A 24,719-nucleotide genomic window follows, 5' to 3' on the forward strand; every position below is an offset into this window, starting at 1 on the left:
GAGATTAGAAAGCTAAAGCAATTTCATTGGATAACATTTTCTCTATTGGGATGGCAGTGCAGTGCTAAATTTCAGGCACTAAGTAGCAATTGCTATTATTATTATTATTATTATTATTATTATTATTATTATTATTATCATTATCATTATCATCATCATCATTATTATTATTGTTATTAATCACATAGTCAGCCAGATGTTCAGACTGGATTTGGCATTTCTGTCTACCTCTCAAGTCCTTACCAAGGACCTGGGATAGGCAGGTATGGATGTTTGAATTGATGGTATTACTGATATAATTGCAGGATGGAAGCTGTTCCTAGTAAGGCCTTGCATCATCATCATCATCATCATCATCATCATCATCATCATCATCATTATTATTATTATTAATAATATTTTGTTGCTGCTACTGCTGCTGCTGCTCTTATTGTTGTTATGGTTGGTTGCCCAGTCAACCAGATGTTTAGACTGGATTTGGCATTTTTATCCTCCTATTGAGTCCCAAAGGGCCTGGGAAAGCAGTTTGTTTGATGGTATTAAAGGTGTCATGGCACCTGTCAAGTCTTCCAAGTAAAGCTGCCTCTGGCAGTTGTTAGGGTTCCTCACACAGTCAGCCAGATGGTTTAGACTGGATTTGGCCTTTTTATCCCGCCACCAACTCCTTCCCAAGGACTTGGGATGGGCAGATGCTGTTGTTTGATGGCGTTAAAGGTTCACCATACTGTCAGCCAGATGTTTTAGCTGCCTTTTGCATTTGTTTGGGTTGGTCACAAAGTCAGCCAGATGTTTCAGATTGTATTTGGCATTTTGTCTACCTATCCACTCCTTCCCAAGGATAAGCAGATGTTGTTTGATGCTATTAAGGGTATCGTCACAGGATGTAAGCTATTTTAAGGAAAGCCACCTTTTGCAACTGACTGAAGGAGTCACTGTGAACACTGATGGTATTCAAGTAGTGCTCCAGATGTTTGGGGATTTCACCCAAGACATCTGTGATTATTGGTACTATCTTTATTTTCTTTTGCCACGTATTATTTTCACAGTTTACAAGATAGTGAATCTTATACAGTCTCTGTCTTCAAGCATGGGATCCCATGAGGTTGTTTTGCTTAATTAGTTTTGAATTATTTTTTTAATCCTGCGACATTCTATGAATTCACATCATAGTGCCCACTCTCTGAGCAGATTGCTTACCTTTGGTGGTAGAGATGATGGGAATTGTAGTCCAACTCACCTAGAGAGTGCCAATTTGAGTAAAACTGATTCAAAGAATTGCATATCAACTCACCTGCTGTCTACAATCTCCAGAAGTGCTTCTTTGCTGAATACTTTTGTCTTCTGAATTTGTGTCCCAAAGGTGCTTTTTCAAAAGGTAACTGAACTTTGTTGTTTTTTTTCGTGAAGACGTCTCACTTTTCATCCAACAAGTTTCTTCAGTTCTTCAGTTCAGTTCAGAAGAAGCTTCTTGGATGAGAAGTGAAACATCTTCAAGGAAAAAAACAAAGTCCAGTTGCCTTTCGAAAAAGCACCTTTTGGACAACCATGATCTGGAGGACTTAGAACAAACTTAGCAACTTTAAGACCTATGGACTTCAACTCCCAGAATTCCTCAATCAGCCGTGATGACTGAGGAATTCTGGGAGTTGAAGTCCACAAGTCTTAAAAGGGCCAGGTCTGAAGACCCCCCTGACTTAGAATCTCCACAGACTTCTGAATTTATGCTAGTGACAAGCCGGAAAAAGGATTGGAGAGAGATTTTTTTTTCATAGCACCCAAATTGTGAAGTTTTTGATGTCAATTCTGTGAACTATTCATTCCACTTCAAACCGTTCAACTGACTATGCAGACTATAAATGGTTAATGTTGCCACCCATAACAATTGGGGGAATAAAGCTGAAAAACAATTTAGCGGCATGCATTGTACTGATACATTAGAAAGCAAAGCTACAGGCAGGGACTGAAATATTCATTTAACTCAATGCACTTAATAAGGTATAAAAGGAATTGCGACTAAATTGATATCGTTCTTATTGTCCAAATGACAATAAACTGTGCAAGAGGGAGTATATAAGGGATGACCAGTTAATTCTACCACACTGCAAACATTTTATAAATGTGCTGTTGCTGTTGTTAGCTGTGAAGTCATGTCCGACCCATCGCAACCCCATGGAAAATGTTCCTCCAGGCCTTCCTGTCCTCTACCATCTTCTGGAGTCCATTTAAGATCAGGCCTACTGCTTCAGTGACTCCATTCAGCCACCTCATTCTCTGTCGTCCCCTTCTTCTCTTGCCCTCAACCTTTCCCAGCATTAGGCTCTTCTCCAGTGAGTCCTTCCTTCTCATTAGGTGGCCAAAGTATTTGAGTTTCAACTTCAGGATCTGGCCTTCTAGAGTTCAGTCAGGTTTGATCTCCTCTAGGACTGACTGTTTTGATCACCTTGCAGTCCAAGGGACTCGCAGGAGTCTTCTCCAGCACCATAGTTCAAAGGCTTCAATTCTTTGGTGCTCAGCCTTTCTTATGGTCCAACTTTCACAGCCATACATTGCAACTGGGAAAACCATGGCCATGACTACTGTATATGCACTTTTTTTGGCAGGGTGATGTCTCTGCTTTTTAGTTTGCTGTCTAGATTTGCCATGGTTTTCCTCCCCAGGAGCAAGCATCTTTTAATTTCTTGGCTGCAGTCCCTGTCTGCAGTGATCTTGGAGCCCAGGAAAATAAAATCTGTCACTACCTCTATTTCTTCCCCATCTCTTTGCCAGGAATTGGGAGGGCCGGATGCCATGATCTTGGTTTTCTTAATGTAAATGTACCTGATCTCAAATAAGAATAAATGAATGTCAATTTTTTTCAGGACTTCCCAAACCTTCTCTCCCTTCTCCACTGTTTAATTATATTTGCTTGCTATGGCACCATACCATCATACAGTTGCAATATCTAAAGTATTTTTATGATCACAAAGCAACATAATTGTTAGTGAATCTGGCTCCCCCATTGACTTTGTCAAGAGATCACAAAAGGTGATCACATGACTCCAGGACACTGCAACAGTCATAAACATGAGTGAGTTGCCAAGTGCCTGAATTTTGATCGCGTGCTGCAATACTGATGAATGTGGAAAACCGTCATGAGTCACTTTTGTAACTTTGAACAGTCACTACATAAATGGCTGTCAGTTGAGGCCTACCTGTACATAAAAGCTTGAGCGCTTTCTGATAGACGATGTTGAAAGAAAAGTCTTCATCATGGTTCAGTCCAAGCCGGGAATAAACAACATGGAGGCTGCTTTAGAAAGAAGGTTGTAGTTTATTGGAGAGGAGAGCCAGACAGAAAGATGGCTCTGGGGGAAAAAAAACCTTGACCACATGGAGCAGAGTGGTGGGCTTTTATACTTTCTGGGGCTCTTGAAGTTGTTTGAGGCTTTGCATTTCCTGTGTCATGTACTTTGACCTGAGTCTGAGTGTGCCCTTCTGGTATTCTGATGGTGGTGGGTTAATCCTATTATGTCCCAACGGTCATATCCTGCTTCCCTGGGGCTGGGGCTGATGACTGTTGGATTATTTGGTGTGAGGGATTGTTGATTCTAGGGATCTTTGTCTTTCTAATCCCAGCTTCCTGACTCGTGTCTTTCTGACAAGATTATCACATCTGCATTTCTGCAGACCTGATTTCTGTTTCGGGGGGGGGGAGGGGGAAGCGGTTTCTGTCTTTAAAATCCTTTGGGGAAATATATTCTGCCTTTTTAATATTCCCAAAATATTTCTTTCTCTGGATTTTTCCCACAACGACAATGGCTCATACATTGCTAAAAATCTCCCTCCCTTCCTGACTCTTTCATTCCTTCTCTCTCAAATTTGAAAGATAGCATCTCTGGGTGATGATGACACAGCAGTTGACCATCTAGGGCAGGAGTAGGCAACCTTGGCCCTTTTATGACTCGTGGACTTCAACTCCCAGAATTCCTGAGCCAGCTATGCTGAGGGAAAAGGGAGAGGTTTCCAAGCTGAGCCATGCTGGCTCAGGAATTCTGGGAGTTGAAGTCCACGAGTCATAAAAGAGTCAAGGTTGCCTACCCCTGATCTAGGGCAAGTGGAAGCTAACTGAATGGATCCCAAGATCTTGGCAGAAGAATGATGTGAGAGTTTCTGCCCATTGGAAATCACCTCAACCATAAGCTTCCTAGAGTAAAGTAGAGGTTATGGTTGAGGTGACTTCCGAAATATTTGGTTGAGTTTTTAAAAAGAAGATTTGCATTAATTCTGCTTTGGAGCAGTAAATCTGTTCAGCTCAGGGAAATGAAAAGTGCAGTGAGCATTTTGAAGGAGCACAAAATGTGCAGGAACATCCTAAAACATAGTTCTCAAATAGGATTAGGATCTATGGGGATCATAGACCTTTTTCTACTTATTGTAAATAGCCCCACAGAAGCAGACGTCTACTCTCTCCCCCAGAAAAACAAAATTAGCCCAATTCCCATCCAGATCTGTACTACCTCAAATTCCACTGAGTATATGAGCAGGTTAAGCAAACCCTGGTACTATCTGTTCTTTCTTGTACTAGCAGAAATTAATAGAATAACAGAGTTGGAAGGGACCTTGGAGGTCTTCTACTCCAACCCGTTGCTGAGGCAAAAGACCAGTTTGTGCTCTAGGCAATTATATCTCCATTTAAGTTTGTTGTAAAGATTCTGAGACAAGCCAAACATCTAACGCTACAAATGTATGATTGGCCACACCAAAAATTAAGTCAAGGAAAAGTCAGGCATGATTAGTTTGTCATGTTCTTTAAAAATGGGCTTCATTCCATGGATTCACCCCTCCAGTATTAAAGCAAATCCTGAAAAAGAATCATCTCAGCTCTTGCTTGCATACTTAACTTGTTTCATTATGTTAAATTGTTCCTAAAAATAAGGACAAAGGAAGAAGCAGTGTCAAGCTTTTAATAGAAACTTTGATTGACAGGGTATGATAAGCCATCATATTAAGTAGATAGATAGATAGATAGATAGATAGATAGATAGATAGATAGATAGATAGATAGATAGATAGATAGATAGATAGATAGATAGATAGATAGATGATAGATAATCTTTAGTGTCATTTATTTTACTCTGGGCACAATGGCACACATTAAAAATGAAATTGTTGGTTTAGTGTTGTGCACAGAGCTATTTATTAGGGTTAGGTATGAGAATCAAATCACCATGGCTTGTTCAAGAAACAGAGATTTAGAAATCCCATGATGGTATTGAACGCAACTTAGAATTTTTCGTCTCGGCTCCTCCTTAGCTTTATACAACCTTCCACCCCTATGAGATTAAAAATGAAATAGGTATTATGGCTATATAATCAGGAGGTGTGTTGAGGTTCCTCACCACTGATAGCTACATTTAGAGATCATCCTATAAGCAGATGATCTCCCACATTTGCATCCTGTTGTCTTCTAAGATAGAATAACAGAGTTGGAAGGGACTTTGGAAGTCTTCTAGTCCAACCCCCTGTTGAAGCAGGAGACCCTATACCAGGGGTAGGCAACCTCAGCTCTTTTATGACTCATGGACTTCAACTCCCAGAATTCCTGAGTCAGCATAAACTGGCTCAGGAATTCTGGAAGTTGAAGTCCATGAGTCATAAAAGAGCCAAGGTTGTCTACCCCTGCCCTATACCATTCCAGACAAGTGGCTGTCCAGTCTCTTCTTAAAAGCCTCCAGTGATGGAGTGCCCACAAAGTTGCTAGAACTAAATAGAAATGTCCTAATGCTGAGAACAATTAATTACTGGAACAACTTGCCTTCAGAAGTTGTGTGTGGTTCATCATTGGAGGCTTTTAAGAAGAGACTGGACAGCCGCATAGGATACACAACTGGCTGCCTCTTGAATAACATTACCAGTAGCTGGACAGAGAAGTAGAGATTATCTTCTTTGCAAGGGGACTATTCTAGATCTTCTTCTACCATGGTGTGTCGCTCTTTTTCCCCGTCTCAAGAGGGGCTGAGCTAGATCTGCCTCCTCACTGCTACTTTCTTCTTCGCTAGACGTTCTGGCACCTCTCGGGGGGCTGCCTGGAGGCCTCTCACGCCCCGCCCAGCGGCAAGCCAGTTTGTCCTCTTGGCAAGCTGGTCTACTGGGCAACCTCCAGCTTTCGTTGAACGGGGCTGCAGCCATGCATTCAGCTGCAGCTTTATCACAGGAACACAGGAGGTTTTCACACAGGCTCCATCCAACACCTAAAAGGAAGGAAGAAGATTGAGAGCAGCTTCCATACCAAAACTCACAGAGGCCATGATTGCAGGAGATATTCGCCATCGTTGCGACATGGCCCTTGGGCTAGAGAACCAATGATGTCAAAAGGTAGGTGCAATCGAGCAATCAAATAAGGGATCCTTGACACTCTCTGAGCTTCGTTGTTTTTCTTACAGACATTTCCATTACCCAGCCATGTAATGTCATCAGTAGCATCACTAGCATTACCTAGTTGGGTAATGAAGCATCTCCAAGAAAATCACCAAGCCCAGAGAGCACCAAGAACTCCTCATTTCAACCCTGACCTACAAATATCCTCTGCTATTGGCTATTGGCAATCAAAGCCCCACCTCTTTTTAAGAGTGTGCAGTGTGTGTTATAGAGACAAGACCTGGTTATTTTGTTGTGGCCTGTCGGCCACCGGAGGACTCCACGGCCAACTCAGAGGAGGAAGCACAGCAGTGGGCATCGGCCCCAGTGTCAGGACCAGCTGAAAGCTCCGATGGGGACGAAGGAATGGAGCTGTCGCAGCCAGGGACAGAGGCAGAGACTAGGCTGTCCGTCATCCCCCAGATGGAAAGGCTGAGACCTCCATGCCTTGAGGCAAGTGATTCAGAAGAGGAGGATCACATGGGGCTAGTGATCGATGCGCAGGCATGGCAGAGACTGAGAAGAGAACAGTGAGAGGCTATGGGCTGGTCTTTGGGGTGAGTTACCGCTACTAACAGCCCCATCCTCAGCTGTGGATAAAAGGCAGGTGCAGAAATGAATAGGTGTGGCAGACAACTATTCATCTCCCTGCCACTCAGCCACTTCTATTTGGAACTCCTGATTCTGGTTTGTAAACTTGCTGGAGTTTTCCTCAGATCCTGTGGCGCCGAGAGTCAGAGCGTTTTCTGAGCATGTGCATGTTGGAAAAAAGCCAGCTTGCCTGAAGGACTCTTGCTCCAAGGGTGGTGATAGACCGAAATTAACTCTGGGTTTTGCACGGGAAAAGGGAGCGAGCTCCATTGTTTGGAGGCAACTAAAGACTTTAACTGGTGGCTGTGTGAAACTGCTGGCATTCCTGAATAAAAGGAACGTTGGAGATTTATTGGTCCATCTGTTGTGTTCGGGGAGTCAGGTCAGAACATATTTAAAGAACTACTAAGAATCAAGGAATGAAGAAAAGCACATTTCCACAAACACTGACAAGGGAAGCTGCCTGTATATAAAGAGAGATCAACCCCCACTGCCTTCTAGGACTGAAGATGTTACCTAGTAGGGTAATGAAGCATCTGCAAGAAAACAACCAAGCTCAGGGAACACCAAGGACTCCATTTGATTATTTGGTCAAATCTATCATTTTGACAAATTTGGTCCACCCACCCACCCCAAGCTGTACCTTCATAGTGGACTGGGGAGGTGAATTTTTAACTGTCTGAGGACAGTAATTTCCTTCCTTGAAGACTTTGACTGCAGGAAGAGCTATGGTGGCACAGTAGTTAGAAAGCAGTATTGCAGGCTAATTCTGCCAACTGCCAGCAGTTCGATCCTGACCGGCTCAAAGTTGACTCGGCCTTTTTTCCTTCGAAGATTGGTGAAATGAGGACCCAAGTTGTTGGGGCCAATATGCTGACTCTGTAAACTGCTTAGGGAGGGCTGTAAAGCAGTGTGAAGTGATATATAAAGTCTAAGTGCTATTGGTATTCACTGGAGAAAGCTGCTTTGTTTTTGTTTTTTTCTTTTAAAAATGTTTCACTTAAGAAAGAGGTGATTCTTGGACGCCGCTATCTCAAAACTTACATGTTGGTGTGTGATCAAAGCACACAACTTCAGATCTTGGGCTTTTTTCTGGCTGGCATCCCAGTCTTTTAACTTGTTCCAGGCAGCATTGATGGGAGAAACAACATCTGTTAGATGGAGAGGATAACAGAATTAACATTTCAAAACCATTTTCCACCTACACACACTGCAGCATTCCATACATTGGTATAAACCTTACTGGTATCATATTTTCTAAAACAAGTATTTTCTCTCTTGCTTTATCATACTGTATAGTTCAGGTCAAAGTATGGGGCATGGGCAAGAAGCTGAGCCTGCCATTAGAGGAGGTGGAGAAGGGCAAAGAGAATCACCTCTCTATGATTTCTGACGGCCTTTTAAGATCTGACAGAGTTGGGTCTATCTGTTGCTTACGTAACACAAGTAATAGAGCCTAGAAAGCAGACCTATTCTGGAGAAGGAAGGAAGGAAGGAAGGAAGGAAGGAAGGAAGGAAGGAAGGAAGGAAGGAAGGAAGGAAGGAAGGAAGGAAGGAAGGAAGGAAGGAAGGTACCGCGGTGCAAACTGGCTGAATCCCACCACTGACCCTATACCATTTCAGACAAGTGTTTGTCCAATCTGTTCTTAAAAACTTCCAGTGTAGGAGTATTTACAATATATAATATCCAATGTCCTGCCCATTACCTCTGGCTGAGTAGAAATGGGGAAACATTTCTTTTCTCTGTTACATTTTACTTTATTGTTAACCTTCAATATTTCTTTAGGTTCTGACGTGTCTAGATAGAAGGGTTAAATGGGAAAAAAAATGCATGCTGCTTTAGGAGAGTATGCAATTCCTTTGTTTGCTTTTAATGTCAGTAACCTGTCCAGTTCATCAGTCGGCTGTCCTCTTCCTTCTTGTCCACAAAAACAGCCATATAATTCGAATTCCTCTGGACACTGATCGGTCAAACAGTAGAGCATCTCACCCAACTGTGGAAACTCTCGCTTGAGTTTCCCATTGTCCCATTGCAGAAAAGAGTAACGATCACACACTGTGGAAAGGAGATTTCACAGTTGTATTCTGTTTAGTAGAGATACAGATGGCTAAAAAAAACATGACTGTGGAATTGTCTTTTCTTCTGAATGTCTCATAGTCCTTAAACTTTCTCCCTAGAATCTTTTAACCTTCAAGAGAAGATCTGGGTACCAGAAAGATAAGGCCGATTTGAAATAAAAAAAAACATTTTTTCTGAAATGGTCCATTTCACTAGCAAATGGTCCATTTCAGCTAGGCAATGTCGGCTGGCGACCCCCAGGGGGAGGGCCTTCTCTGTGGGAGCGCCAGCCCTATGGAATCAGCTCCCCCCTGAGCTTCGGATGGCCCAAAACCTCCAATCCTTTCGCCGCGGCCTCAAAACACTCCTGTTCCACCAGGCTGACCTAGACTGACAGGCATTTTAATTAATTTATATTTAGTATTTTTAATTTATTTTTAAATTCTCTAATTTTAATTTATTGCACAGATGTTCTCAATTTTATTTTTATCTTGATTTCTGTACTTATTATATGTTTTGTTGTTAGCCGCCCTGAGTCCTTCGGGAGATAGGGCGGGATATAAATCCCATCAATAAATAAATAAATAAATAAATAAATAAATAAATAAATAAATAAATAGCAGTTTTTGATGTAAATTCTGTGTGCCATTAAAAAAAATAATTAAACCCAAGATATCTGCTAAAGGAGTGGTGTGGTGGCTTAGTGGTGATGGCGCTCTCCTCTCACTGGAAAGGTTGAGAATTCAATCTTAAGTAATGGCAGATGTTTCTCTCTCAGGGCACAAAGGAAAAAAAACTCTGCTGTGAGCTCTGCATAGGCATCAGGAAGGGCATCCGGCCAGTAAATGCTCAGCTCCATCCAGTCACCCCAACTCTACCCTGAATTAAGGGATGTCATGAAACATAGGGGATTTTTTTTTTACATCTCCTAAAGCAGGGGTCTTCAAACTTGGCCCTTTTATGACTTGTTGACTTCAACTCCCAGAATTCCTCAGCCTAGCTGGCTGAGGAATTCTGGGAATTGAAGTCCACAAGTCATAAAAGGGCCAAGTTTGAAGACCCCTGTCCTAAAGAATGAATACACTGGTCAGTCATTTCTTTTCTACTTATTTTTTTCCCTTTAATATACAACATGACTTTCTCACACTAACTGTTCTATAGGTCTCCTCTCTTTCCTTCCAATTAAATTATTGGGTTGAGTGAAAGTATTTCATACCTTCTCCAAAAAATTCTTCAGGAGATGGTGACTCTTCTGGAATTGTTGTAGACGACGTCACAGTTTCCTCCCTAGATATCTTGAAGAGAAGTCCTGGATTTGGGGTCCTAAGATCTATTTAAAAAGTAACAAAAGCAAAGCAGAATCCTAAAGTGTTCTTGAATGAAAAACCCATGAATCTCACTTTAAATAAGTGTCTTATATATAAAAAGTACTGGTTGGAAACACGCAGAAGAGACCGTCATCCTGCAGTGGATAGTCAAAAGCTAGAATGATAATGATGCTACATAAAAAGTAGAGGTGAACTTTAGACATAGTCACAGGTGTGCTCGCATTGCCTTTTTTTCCTAATGAATCCTATGGCAACAGGAATTTTACTTGCCTCGGTTTGCTGGTCTTGGAAATTCTGAAGCTGGGATGAATTCTGCTTCTGTTATGTTAATCTCAGCTGAAGTAGTTGCAGCTCTTATTGTAGTAAAATAGCTCTCTGACAACCCTGGGAAAAGATGCAGGATTAACTACTTCTTAATAGGAGATTCGACTCTATATGAATTTAAATCAAGTATAAATATGTTTTTCCACACCCAATCTCCCAAGTCTTGTTGTATTGCCTTATCAGGTGGGAGGTGTGGGGGGGGGATACACCTGGTAGGACAGAATGTTGGATGTAAGGTGTGTATATATTCCTAGCAAGGTCATTCAAGGCATGAAAGTCTTAGCAAGCCAGGTTACTTTCAGCTCAAGCCTTTTTAAGGGCCAGGATAAAAATAGGACACATGTTTCCAATAACCGTAAATTAAGCAACTATTTTTCCACAGCAGGATTGAAGACTTGTTCACCCTGGGAACAAACGGCAGGTACCAACTTACCTCTTTGTACAGAATTATCAAAAGCAACAGTTGCATCTTTCTGGGTTACAGCTATAAAGCAAAATAAAAGAGAGAAGTTGATGTTATCGTATCAGATAATGTTTATGCTTTTTGTAATTTCCTTGATCAGGAAATTTCAAAACATGCCTCTCTAGGCAATCACTGCTAGGTTTGTAAGCCGCCCTGAGTCTTCGGAGAAGGGCGGGATATAAATGGAAATTAAAATAAAATAAATAAAAATAAAAATACCTTTTCTAAAACTTTTTTTTTAACAGATGATGAAAATGGAGGTCTTGTGCTTAACTAAATAAGCTGAAACAAACTTCTATCACTTCCGGAAATGGCCAAGAAAACTATGGGGAAGGAAGGAAGGAAGGAAGGAAGGAAGGAAGGAAGGAAGGAAGGAAGGAAGGAAGGAAGGAAGGAAGGAAGGAAGGAAGGAAGGAAAGGAAAGGAAAGAAAAGGAAAGGAAAGGAAAGGAAAGAAAAGAAAAGAAAAGAAAAGAAAAGAAAAGAAAAGAAAAGAAAAGAAAAGAAAAGAAAAGAAAAGAAAAGAAAAGAAAAGAAAAGAAAAGAAAAAGGAAGGAAGGAAGGCCCCAGTGAGCTCTTGCTAAATACAAGAATTTGAATAAGAAAAGTTTCAAATCATATTTGTCCCTTAGGCAATGCTGTGAAAACTAAGTCTGTCTTTATTGTATGCATTGCATTATGTGGCTTTTGATGGCACCATAAGAGTGATAATCATTTCTTTTTATTATCATACTCTTTCCTTCTGCATAGAAGATTTAATACGGAATTCAACAGATATAATTAAAAACTAACACTAGAACACAAACTATAAAGAATACGGCAAGGAAACCAGCCAATCATCATGTCACATTTAAAAAAAACAACAAAAAAACAGTAAGTTTGCTGAGTGGCAGAAGAAGCCCTACTTCCACCACCCTGTTCTCCGTGAATCAATAAGTTTCTCAAAGTTCTCAATAATAATATTGTCAGTGTCTCCTTTACAAGTACTTGGTGCCACTCAGTAATAACAATAACAGTAACATTTCCCAATCCCAGATCCTTGGCAAGGACTAGGTAGGTGGATAAAAATGCCAAATCCACCCCACAGATCTGTCTGATTATGTGGCGAACAACAATAACAACAACAATAATAAATTTACAAGATGTTTCCATCTCCCCTTTTAAAAAATGTAATTTGTTTTATTTTATTGTTATAGGTAAAAGGTAAAGGTTCCCCCCGCACATGCGTGCTAGTCGTTTCCGACTCTAGGGGCCGGTGCTCATCTCCGTTTCAAAGCCGAAGAGCCAGCGCTTGTCCGAGGACGTCTCCGTGGTCGTGTGGCCGGCATAACTAGACGCCAAAGGCGCACGGAACGCTGTTACCTTCCCACCGTAGCGGTCCCTATTTTTCTACTTGCATTTTTACGTGCTTTCAAACTGCTAGGTTGGCAGAAGCTGGGACGAGTAACAGGCGCTTACTCTGTTACACGGCACTCGGGATTCGACCTGCCAAACTGCCGACCTTCTGATTGACAAGCTCAGCATCCTAACCCACTGAGCCATCGCATCCCTTTATTGTTATAAGGCTTATGTTAATCTCATCTTTGAAGTCTCGAGACTCCTGCTGTGAGACTAGTAAACTCTTTGTCAAAACTAAGCATTTTTGCAGAAAATGGAATTGCTGAGGAGTGGTAGCACACCTAAAGTTTAACATTTAAAGTATTGGGCTATTGATATTATGGAAATGTCTGTGTTTGGTTATTGATCCTTAGATTAAGCGAAGCAAAAGTGCAGAGGAAAACTTCAAGACAGATAAGAACGTCAGTGGTGACCCCAGAATATCAGACAAGTTGTAAGACTGACAAGAGATGTAACATTCCAGAATGGAAAGATAAAATCAGATGTTATCTTTAAATGTGTGGAGTGAGAGGGGGAAAAAAAGATAAAGGAGTCCCTGTGGATTTTACTCTGCTAGTCATTGCCAACTATAGGACATTGCTCACCTCCGTTTCAAGGCCATTGAGCCAGCATTGTCCGAAGACATTTCCATGGTCATGTGGCCAGCATGATGTCAGAGTGCTGTTAGCTTCCCATGAAAGTGGTACCCATTTATCTACTCGCATTTGCATGCTTTTGAACTTCTAGGTTGGCAGCTGACAAGCCCAGCATCTTTCCAGCTGACAAGCCCAGCATCTTAATCTCTGAGCACCATGCCAAAATATAAGGTGTAGCCATCTTTAAAAAATTAATCTCTTAATTGTCTTGTGCCTCACATCTGAGCATAATTCAAAAGCCAAGTAGGACAATTTCGGTGTTCAGAAAGATTGGTGCTTCCTGAAATGGCTTGTGGCTCACCCCATGCTGAAGTACTTTGAAATATATTTTCTACATGTTTCCCTATTGAAATATGAAGATCTATACAGTACCCGCCCCTCTGAAGGTTTCAAGGACTCCACTGCTTTCAATGTCTGAAGAAACAAAGAAAAACAGATAGGTTGGGTGTAAAAAATGTGCACAAGCCTCATATCATCAATTAATTTATAATAAGATCTGTTCATTTGAAGGAATCCATGAGGAGTGAAATCTACCTCAAGGTGAAATTTCTTAGAGCAGTATTTCTCAACCTTTTCTTTACTGTGGACCCTCTTTAAATATCTTTTGTGGCCATGGACCACCAAGACTTAACTCAAGATTAATAATAATGATAATGATGATGGTGATGATGGTGATGGTGATGGTGATGGTAATGGTGATGGTGATGGTGATGGTGATGATGGAAGGGGCCTTGGAGGTCATCTAGTCCAACCCCCTGCTCAGGCAGGAAACCCTATACCATTTCACACAAATGGCTGTCCAGTCTTTTCTTAAAAACTTCCAGTGTTGTAGCATTCACAGCTTCTGGAGGCAGGTTGTTCCACTGGTTAATTGTTCTAACTGTCAGGAAGTTTCTCCTTAGTTCTAGGTTGCTTCTCTCTTTGGTTAGTTTCCATCTGTTGCTTCTTGTCCTGCCTTCAGGGGCTTTAGAGAATAGCTTGACTCACTTTTCTTTGTGGCCATGACTGAGATATTGGAACATTGCTATCATTTAAATCATAACATGTCTTCAAAACTTTGTAGACCCCCCCCTGTGATGACATTGGGGGGACCCCAGGGGTCTGCAGATCACAGGTTGATAAATACTGTCTTAGAGAATTTTGTTACAGGGCAGAGGGTGAAATATTGGCACTCCTGTGTACTTATAACATAGTCCAAAGGCCATCAGAGTCCTATTGAGATTCAAGTGATGAAAATTTTGCTTCAGTATGAATGTCTATCAAGGATCATATGAAGAGCAGTTGCTGGAAATGGGTATGTCTAGTCTAATGTAGGACGAGGGGAGACATGATAGCAGTGTTCCAATATCTCAGGGGCTGCCCCAAAGAAGAGGGAGTCAAACTATTCTCCAAAGCACCTGAAGGCAGGACAAGAAGCAATAGATGGAAGCTAACCAAAGAGAGAAGCAACCTAGAACTAAGGAGAAACTTCCTGACAATGAGAACAATTAATCAGTGGAACAACTTACCTCCAGAAGACGTGAATGCTCCAACACTTGTTTGAGATGGTATAGATTCCCCTGCTTGAGCGGGGGGCTGGGTTGGAAGACCTGCTCAGGCAGGAAACCCTAAACCATTATAGACAAATGGTTGTCCAATCTCTTCTAGTGTTGGAGCATTCACGACTTCTGGAGCTAAGTTGTTCCATTGATTAATTGTCCTACTAATAGTTCTACTTTTCATTAAGCTAGACATACCCAGTTCCTGCAACCATTCCTCATATGTTTTAGCCTTCAGTCCCTTAATCGTCTTTGTTACTTTTCTCTGTACTCTTTCTAGAGTCTGTTGTTGAATTCTTCATGCTGCCTGGAGCATTCTGAGAGCTGAACTCCACAAGTCTTAAAGTTGCCAAGTTTGGGAACTCCTGATATAGAAGATACTATTAGGCCTGCAAAAGCTAAGGTCATTGAGATGTCCTAGTCTAATGAGTGAATTGTGGATTGTGTGGAAAAATCTACGTTCAAATTCTCCTTGGCCATCTGCATCTCACTGTGCTAATGCAAAGAAGAAAAGGTTAATCAAAGGATTCATTATCCATCATGTCTGTGGTTATTCTGGAAATCTAAGAATTTCAAAGAGACCACAGTTGCATCAGTCCAGAAGAATGTATTAACCTACATCTTTCATGGTTGTTTGGAGATGAGTCACTGGGCTCCTGAGGAACATCTGTTGAAGAAAAAAAACTAGATTCTGTGACAAATTCCGCTTTCTAACTTACTCCAAGAATCAACACAAGTGATTTTTTAAATGAAGAATTGTCTTGATTTAAGTATACAGGAAAAAACCGACGTAAGTTACAATTTAGGATGACATGAATAAAAGATGTGAGGGATTTTTTGAGAAGGGGTCAAAAAATAAATATGGCAATTATAATCAATATTTATGAAAGAGAATATTTGTAGCTCAGGGTTGAAATGAGGGGTCCTCAGTAAACAGCCCAGCTGAAGAATCCCTAAGACTGCCCCCACCCACCCAGACAGGAAAGACACCAGAATATAAAATGACAGCAAACAGCACTCCTTACTAACACTGATGATGTTACCTAATTTGGATAATGAAATGTTTGCAAGAAAACAAGCAAGCTCAGAGAGCACCAAGGACCCTGCATAATCAATATTTATTTATTAGATTTTTATTCTGCCTTTATTGTTACACAGGTAACTCAAGGCAGTAAACATACCTAATACTCCTTTCTCCTTCTGTTTTTCCCACCACAAAACCCTTGTGAGGTGGGCTGGGCTGAGAAAGAGTGACTGGTTCAGAGTCAGTTAGTCAGGTTTTCATGCCTAAGGTGGGACTAGAACTCACCATCTCCTGGTGATTGGCCCAAAGTCACCCAGCTGGCTTTCATGTCTAAGGCGGGACTAGAACTCACCATCTCCTGGTGATTGGCCCAAAGTCACCCAGCTGGCTTTCATGTCTAAGGCGGGACTAGAACTCACAGTCTCCTGGTGATTGGCCCAAAGTCACCCAGCTGGCTTTCATGTCTAAGGCGGGACTAGAACTCACAGTCTCCTGGTGATTGGCCCAAAGTCACCCAGCTGGCTTTCCATGCCTAAGGCAGGACTAGAACTCACCATCTCCTGGTGATTGGCCCAAAGTCACCCAGCTGGCTTTCATGCCTAAGGTGGGACTAGAACTCACAGTCTCCTGGTGATTGGTCCAAAGTCACCCAGCTGGCTTTCATGCCTAAGGTGGGACTAGAACTCACAGTCTCCTGGTGATTGGCCCAAAGTCACCCAGCTGGCTTTCATGTCTAAGGTGGGACTAGAACTCACAGTCTCCTGGTGATTGGCCCAAAGTCACCCAGCTGGCTTTCATGTCTAAGGTGGGACTAGAACTCACAGTCTCCTGGTGATTGGCCCAAAGTCACCCAGCTGGCTTTCCATGCCTAAGGTGGGACTAGAACTCACAGTTTACTGTTTTCTAGGCTAGTTATCTTAACCACTAGATCAAAATAGCAATGAATGCCACTGAATTGTCATAATACATTTTTTTTGTATTGAAAGTCTTTCTTTAAGTAAAGTTCCATATTTTCATGCCATGCAATTGTCTGAACTTTTACAACTGTCAAAAAATATACCTCCACCTCCTCCTTCTCTGCCTCTTTGGAAATTGATCTTTCCGTTGCTTTCCACTTCTGCAGCAGCTATTCAGAATAAAAGGAATACAGGAATGTAGACTTGATCAAAAAAAAACAGCCCACAATTCTGCTTATCACAAATAACCCTTCAAATGAATTGGCGTTGTTATAACAAGTTATAAATAGATGAAATAATTAATCATTGCAATACCGATCCACTTACCCTCAGCTCTAGGAACCATTACAGCTGGGCCAGTGGTGGGTTGGGAAATAACTAGAAGACAGATAATAAAACAGGATATCTTTGTGAGATTCTGCAAGCCGAACCCAACTTATTCTTAACGACAGTTTAATGAAAATGTCAGCCATGACAATTATCGTTTGTGCCCGGATAGAAGCATCTGACTTTCCAGCATAATCAGATTTGCCACCTACAGAAACATTTCAAAACTTTGACCTCAATACTTTCCCTGCCTGAATGCTCACCAACGATTATCCCATTTTTAAAAAAAAAATGTTCTCCTAGCAACAAGCTATTTTTGTTTTTTATGCTAGATGGAAAGCTGTGTGTTGTCTGAAATTCTGCAGCATGTTTCTGCTCAACTCAATCCATCATTGTCTATTATGGTATCAGAAGCTCAAAAGGAACTGAATAAAATTGTTTGAGGGAATAAATGTTCTGACTGAAACTTCATGTGATTTGTAACATGTTTGTTTGTAACCTTTTGCTGCTGTAACTGCAAACAAATGCTGGATATACTTGGTGGTCAATCTGTTTCATGCCTAAGGTGGGACTAGAACTCACAGTCTCCTGATGATTGACCCAAAGTCACCCAGTTGGCTTTTATGCCTAAAATGGGACTAGAACTCACAATCTCCTGGTAATTGGCCCAAAGTCACCCAGTTGGCTTTTATGCCTAAAATGGGACTAGAACTCACAGTCTCCTGGTGACTGGCCCAAAGTCACCCAGCTGGCTTTTGTGCTTAAAGTGGGACTAGAATTCACAGTCTCCCAGTGATTGGTCCAAAGTCACCCAGTTGGCTTTCGTGCTTAAGGTGGGACTAGAACTCACAGTCTTCTGGTGATTGGCCCAAAGTCACCCAGTTGGCTTTTATGCCTAAAATGGGACTAGAACTCACAGTCTCCTGGTGATTGGCCCAAAGTCACCCAGCTGGCTTTCATGCTTAAGGTGGGACTAGAATTCACAGTCTCTTGGTGATTAGCCTAAAGTCTCCCAGCTCGCTTTCATACCTAAGGTGGGACTAGAATTCACAGTCTCCTGTGGATTCAGGTCACCTTGTGATCCAAGAATTTTTCACATGAATTAATTAAGAATAACCCATATGCAGTAATTCCCAAGCTATACCCACACTATGCATTGGACCTGTCTGCACATTTATTTGTTTCTGTAAAATATTCAAAGGAGTTGACAATCAGGTTTGGGGGGGAGTAATAAAACAGCTTTAAAGTGATTCATGTAAATTGTTGCCATTAAGTTGGATAGGGAATGATAAAAGATATATAATATATTAAAATCTATCTACCACTAATGCAGAAAAAAGTGCATAGTTCCTTATTTCTTGGAAAATAAAGAGCTTTGTATTGGTCCCTGTTAGGCTTCATTCTGTTCTTTTTGATCAGTTTTGAGTCAAAATGTTAACCTGCCCGGATCATCTGTCCAATTAAAATAGAATTTTACACCTGTTCATAAGGTCTTGACTATCTCAGCCAGCTTGGCAGCCATTTGTAAACCTGATCAACATTTATTCCACTTCTTCATCCTGAATTTCAATTTTAGGAGCTTCATTGCTTTTACAAAAGCGGAATTCCGCCAAGTCTTTTGAAAAAAAGGAACAATATAAAAATCTACGTGTATTTCCTCAATTGATAGTTTCATAAACCCCTGTAGTTCCCTTGCTGAACAATCTCTTAACTTGGGAAAAAGCATTTATTCTCATGAGAGAAATATGAAACAAGGGGAGGAGGAGAAGAACAGGCACCAACCATCTGCCAGAGTCCTGTCAGTTAACTGAGTCTCTTTGGTCCTCGGGTGTTGAAGCTCTGCAGAAAAAAAATTAAAAGAATGGTATTCTTTAAGCTGGGGGTTTTTGTTTGATTTTTCTGCAGCCTAGAAATCAATACTGCCCTGCTGAAACAGACTTGGCAAACCACCAAATTACAGAGACACATTCTTTTTTTATTAAACAGGCCTTCAAAATTTTTAACCATATCAGCCATTCTCTAAGCATTGAAGGGATGCAAATCTGTGTACTAACAAGTAAGCTATTTTTCGGGAAAGTTATTGATATAATTTAGTTGCAGGGAAATCTGCAAGGAAACTACTAGAGATTTCCAAGAAGAAATTGGACGATGGTTTGTCTGGAATAACAGAGGATCTCCTGCTTGAAGAGGGGGCTGGACTAGAAGACCTCCAAGGTCCCTTCCAACTCATATAATAACAGAGTTGGAAGGGACCTTGGAGGTCTTCTAGCAATGGTTATATAATAACCATTGCTCAGTCATTGAGGGCTTGGAACAGGGAAATCAGCAGCTGTATTGAATACAAATCAATAATTTGTCACGACATTTATTTAACAAGAAAAACAGTTTTGCTTTCTGTTCCATCCCTAATAATTATTTTTGATATGTTAGTTCTGGAAGTAGATATATTGCACAATTGCCTGTTTCCTATTCATTCTGCCTGGCTCACCTTTTTTTTTAAAAAAATCAATTGCTTTTTAAAAAATAACAGAAACAGGAGAAAAGAAACAAAACATTAAAATAATGACAAAGCAAATGCATTTAAAATTATGCATAAAAATGAAAAATACAGTAGAAAAGAGAAGGAACAAAATATAATATACCATTGTAGCAATGAACATTTGGAATTCTACATATAGTTATCTAAATATTACTCAGATAAATACAAATATATATATATATATATATATATATATATATATATATATATATATATATATATATATATATATATATATATATATATATATATATATATATATATACTGTATATATGTATATATATATATATATATATATATATATATATATATATACTGTATATATGTATATATATATACTGTATATACACACACACACACACACACACATACTAAAAGGGACACAGTGGCTCAGTGGGTTAGGACGCTGAGCTTGTCAATCAGAAGGTCAGCAGTTTGGTGGGTCAAATCCTGAGTGCCGCATAGCAGAGTGAGTGCCTGTTACTCGTCCCAGCATCTGCCAACCTAGCAGTTTGAAAGCACGTAAAATTGCAAGTAGAAAAATAGGGACCACTCCGGTGGGAAGGTAACAGCGTTCCGTGCGCCTTTGGCGTCTAGTCATGCCGGCCACATGACCACAGAGATGACCTTGGACAAGCGCTGGCTCTTCGGCTTTGAAACGGAGATGAGCACCGGCCCCTAGAGTCGGAAACGACTAGCACGCATGTGCGGGGGAACCTTTACCTTTACCTTTTATACACACACTACTATCATTCTTTTTAACCTACTGTATTTTGTATAAATGAGTTCCATTTTTAAACTTGTCCACACAAAATTTACATCTGCAGATAGTCCTTGAGTTATGACTATAATTGACCCCAGAATCTCTGTTGCTAAGCAAGGAGGATTTTAAGTGAATTGTGCCCAATTTTACAACATTTTTCCCGCCGTTATTAAAGGAATCACTGCAGTTGTTAAGTGGATCATGCAGTCGTGAAGTGAATCTGCCTTTCCCTATTTGTTTGTCCCCTGGTTTTGCTGTTGGTACCCAGTAGGGAAGGTTGCAAAGGGCGATCACATGACCCTGGGATGCTGCAAGGGTCATAAATACATGCCGGTTGCCCAAATTTTGACCACGTGACTGTGGGGATGCTAGGACACTAATAGAGGAGGATATTTGTGCCTCGGAGGGGGGGGGAATGAGGGGTCTTTGGTGCTCTCTGAGCTTGGTTGTTTTCTTGCAGACATTTCATTACCCTAACTAGGTAACATCATCAGTGCTACGTAGTAAGGAATGCTATTTGCTGTCAGTTTATATTCTGGTGGTTTGCCCTTGTCAGTGTTGGTGGGGCTGTTTGCTGTTGACTTCTTTGGCAGTTTCTTGATTAGGGTTGTGTCTCCTTGACTGTTGATCTGACGTTAACCTTGGAGTTAATCCATGCTGATCTGGGTGCTAATTGCTGCTGGAGAGGTGCTTGAGTCTTTGTGTTCCTTTTTGGGCTGGGGAATAGTCTCATGCTAAGACAGTCCTGTAAGTGTGAGCACTGGTGATAAGTCACTTTTGTCAGTGCCATTGTAACTTCAAACAGTCCCTAAACAAATGGTTGCAAGTCACAGAGTGCGTGGAAAGACAAATCTGTTCATAGGCTGCCAATGCAACCAGCTTTTCAATCCATTGAGCAAAAGGGGAGCATGTATTTGTCTGCCCAATGCTACAATATCAGCCCAGTTACAATGTCATAATTGTAATGGATTTTGCCTGCTCCTCTTGATCCAGCAGAATAGGCAGGTTCCAGGTGCCATCCATCACCCAATGCCACCCTGACGGGATCCAAGAAAAACACATTTTCCATTGTGGCATCTACCTACTCTTTTGAAAGAGACTGAAGGCCAGTCTCTTCCCATTAGGCATTACGTCTGCTAAGAGAGGTTTTATGGAGTGATGGTCCACAGCTGCCAATTGCCTTGTTTTTGTGGATTTTATCAGACTTTAAATCTGTCCCAAGCTGCTCAGTGTCATTTTTGAATCAGGTGGCTCTATAAATTGGAGGAGTAACCAAATAACTTTTTTTTAAAAAAAAGAATATTTTGTAGGTGTACAGCATACCTGAAGCAGGAACTGTGGTGTGAATTTTCACACTAGATGTTTCTGAAAAGAAAGGGAAGAGGTGGCCAGTAATATAAATGTATCATATGATTGTGCATATATAGCATAATTGTATCCCAGGAAGTTATTGCATGCATACATGGCATATGTAGAATATTGTGATTACAACACATATCATATTCCTTTCTGACATGCTCTATTTCCTGATCCCTGACTTAAAAAGTCTAGCAGGTGTTCCCTTCTTCTGGAGTCCTAAGGACTGGCAACTTGCAACGAAAAAAGGCAGTTGAAATTTTTAGCTTAGCATTTAACTTTCCTGGATCTTTGGCTTGCTAGCCTTTGAGGGATATGCAAACTTTTAGGATAGGTTGGCAAGAAAATTTTGGTGCCAATGCAAAAGTCCACCATATCCCACCTCTGTTTCACACTAGGTCTTGAATAGCCAATTCTATAAGGGGTTCAGGGTCAGAAAAGCCAATCTGAAGCCATCATGATGCCAGCAAAGTGTTTCCGTATAGGAAGGGGCAGGACAGGGCCAATATCTTGATTTTTCCTTCTTCTCCTGTTCCCAGATGACCTTGATGGTCAGAAATTATTTCAATTGTTTGAATATTTGCCAGTTGCCCACTGTCTCCATTTTTGATTGCCCTAATGCTCATGTTCTTAAAATTCTAGAAATAGCCAAATGATAACACATTTGTGGGAAGAAGACTTCTGCTGATACTGACCTTAAAATCAATCTATCAATCCATCAAACTATCAATCTATCAGTCTATCAATCCATTAGTTCATCAATCCATCAGCCTATTTATTAAGAAAATTTACATGGCTGCCCAACTCACTAATGGTTACTTACAAAAATATATGTTGTCCTCGACTTACAACTGAGCCCAAAATTTGTGTTGCTAAGTCAGACATTTGTTAAGTGAGTTTTGCCCCCCCCATTTTACAACCTTTCTTGCCACCGTTGTTAAGTGAATCACTGTCATTGTTCCGTTAGTAACACGGCTGCTAAGCGAATCTGGCTTCCCCATTGACTTTGCTTGTCAGAAGGTCACAAAAGGGGATCACATGACCCCAGGACATGGCAACCATTGTAAATATGAGTCAGTTGCCAAGGATCCGATTTTGCGAAAAATGGTCATACATCCCTTTTCAAGTGGTCATTAAATGAACTGTTGTAAGTTGAGGACAACCTGTAAAACCCTAACATAAAAGCCAATAAATCCCCACCCCCCTGGTCAGAACAATCAGACCAAACATGTAACAGGCTCTATATATCACATTGGGACAGTGGTGGGATTCAGACGGTTCGCACCACTTCGGCAGAACCAGTAGCTAATTTTCCAGAATGGACTTCTGGAAGTGGCATCCACACAGAGAACCGGTTGTTCACCTATTTGAATCCCACCACTGCTCTGGTGTCCCCAGGTCCTTTGGCAAAACCATGTCTTCAGGGCCTTTTGAAACAGTGTCAAAGTGGGGGACAATCTTATTTCTGGAAAGATGATGTTCCACCTAATAAATAAATAAAACAAATAAATTATTTACACCAGAAGTTACCAATGATAGCTACTTAAGGAATTGTCCATCAAGGGAGCGAAGGGAAATATCATGAAGGAAGAATTGGTATTCTTTGTGGTATGGAAATCTATGCTGGACATTAATCAGCCCATTTTTTTTCCACTACTTCCAGCAACCAAAATTTATTGCAACCAAGCACCATTTACTATATGAATTCTCCAGAAAAGAGTGTCAAGAATCTCCCCTTAGGTAAAGGTTTCTTAACCTTGGCAAGTTTAAGACATGTGGAGTTCAACTGCCAGCATGGGTGGCTGTGGAATTCTGGGAGTTGAAGTCCACACCTCTTAAAGTTGCCAAGATTGACAAACCCTGCCTTGGCAAACTCTTTCATGAGGTAAAAAACTCAGGTGAGATTAGTTTGCTTCAACCCATGGCACCTTCAGAAGAATAAGGTGAATTTACTGAGCAAGGAAATGAAGGCTCTGAATGGGAACGAAGAACTGAGAGATTTCCCGCCCATTTTCTCACCTGTCACCACAGAGGAGCAGAAGGAAGCATCAAAATTATTCAAGGAAGAGTTAACGGGCGAACGCAAGAAACATTCAATGGCTTCTTTGTCACAGTGGCAGAGCAAACGCTCACAAAAATCCTCAGACCCTGGAGGGGGCGGAAGGAAAAAAAACAGCATGTTAAAGAAAAAGAAAAAAGACCCACTTACAAAGTTGGATTGACATAGCTATAATCTGCTGACTCTCTGTAAGGTTTTGACCCAGAGAAATACATTTCATATCCTGGGCCCAGACACAGTTCATTACCGCAGGAGGAAAGCAAGATTGAGTTCATTTCACAGCAAGAAGTCATTTGGACACAATAGAAAATTCATCTTTTTTTGGAAAATGCTTTTTTTTTCCCCTCCCAAGACTTGAATTGTCGGGAAGAATGTTCAGCAGCTTCTCTGAAAATACAGTCTGCCACATGGGTTAAATGACTGGGATAAGAATAACAGAATAGCAGAGTCGGTAGGGACCTTGGAGGTCTTCTAGTCCAACCCTCTGCTCAAGCAGGAGATCCTATACCATTCCAGACAAATGGTTGTCCAATCTCTCCTTAAAAACCTACCGAGATGGAGCACCCACAGATTCTAAAGCAAGCTGTTCCACTGGTTGATTGTTCTAACTGTCATGAAATTTCTTCTTAGTTCTATGTCGGTCCTCTTATTTCTAGGTTTGAATAAGCAACACTGTTTTGCAATGAATAATGTCAGAATCTGAGCAGAACATGGGGAATGTCAACGGTGAGAAGAAGAGAGACAATATGAGATGCTAAATATTGCATCCTGATTTTATCTCACATGTGAAAGCTTATAAAGTTAGGGGTGGCCAAAACACTGCCATCCTTTCACAGCGCAAGGCTCTTGAACCAAACTCTTGATTTTAATTTTAAGAAATGGCATTTCCAATTTCTAAAGATTCCAATTTTTTTGGATCTGGGCGACATGATAAGGCTGTGTCGGAGAAATACAAGACCTGCA

General features: G+C 41.0%; 1 protein-coding gene across 1 annotated transcript in view; it reads right to left on the reverse strand.

The window, feature by feature from the left end:
* Window positions 1–4,893: 4,893 nt before the first annotated feature.
* Window positions 4,894–24,719, reverse strand: part of OC90 (otoconin 90) — a gene marked incomplete at both ends in the record, with an annotated part of 30,335 nt that continues 10,509 nt past the window's right edge. Inside the window, 7 exons of the mRNA XM_081323592.1 lie at window positions 4,894–4,904; window positions 6,051–6,230; window positions 8,032–8,138; window positions 8,872–9,043; window positions 10,263–10,376; window positions 11,132–11,182; window positions 23,717–23,845. Coding sequence (XP_081179718.1) covers window positions 4,894–4,904; window positions 6,051–6,230; window positions 8,032–8,138; window positions 8,872–9,043; window positions 10,263–10,376; window positions 11,132–11,182; window positions 23,717–23,845 — 764 coding nt within the window. The remainder of the gene's footprint in view (window positions 4,905–6,050; window positions 6,231–8,031; window positions 8,139–8,871; window positions 9,044–10,262; window positions 10,377–11,131; window positions 11,183–23,716; window positions 23,846–24,719) is intronic.

Source organism: Vipera berus (assembly GCF_964194415.1).
Source record: "Vipera berus genome assembly, chromosome: 3".
Classification (NCBI taxonomy): Eukaryota; Metazoa; Chordata; class Lepidosauria; order Squamata; family Viperidae; genus Vipera; species Vipera berus.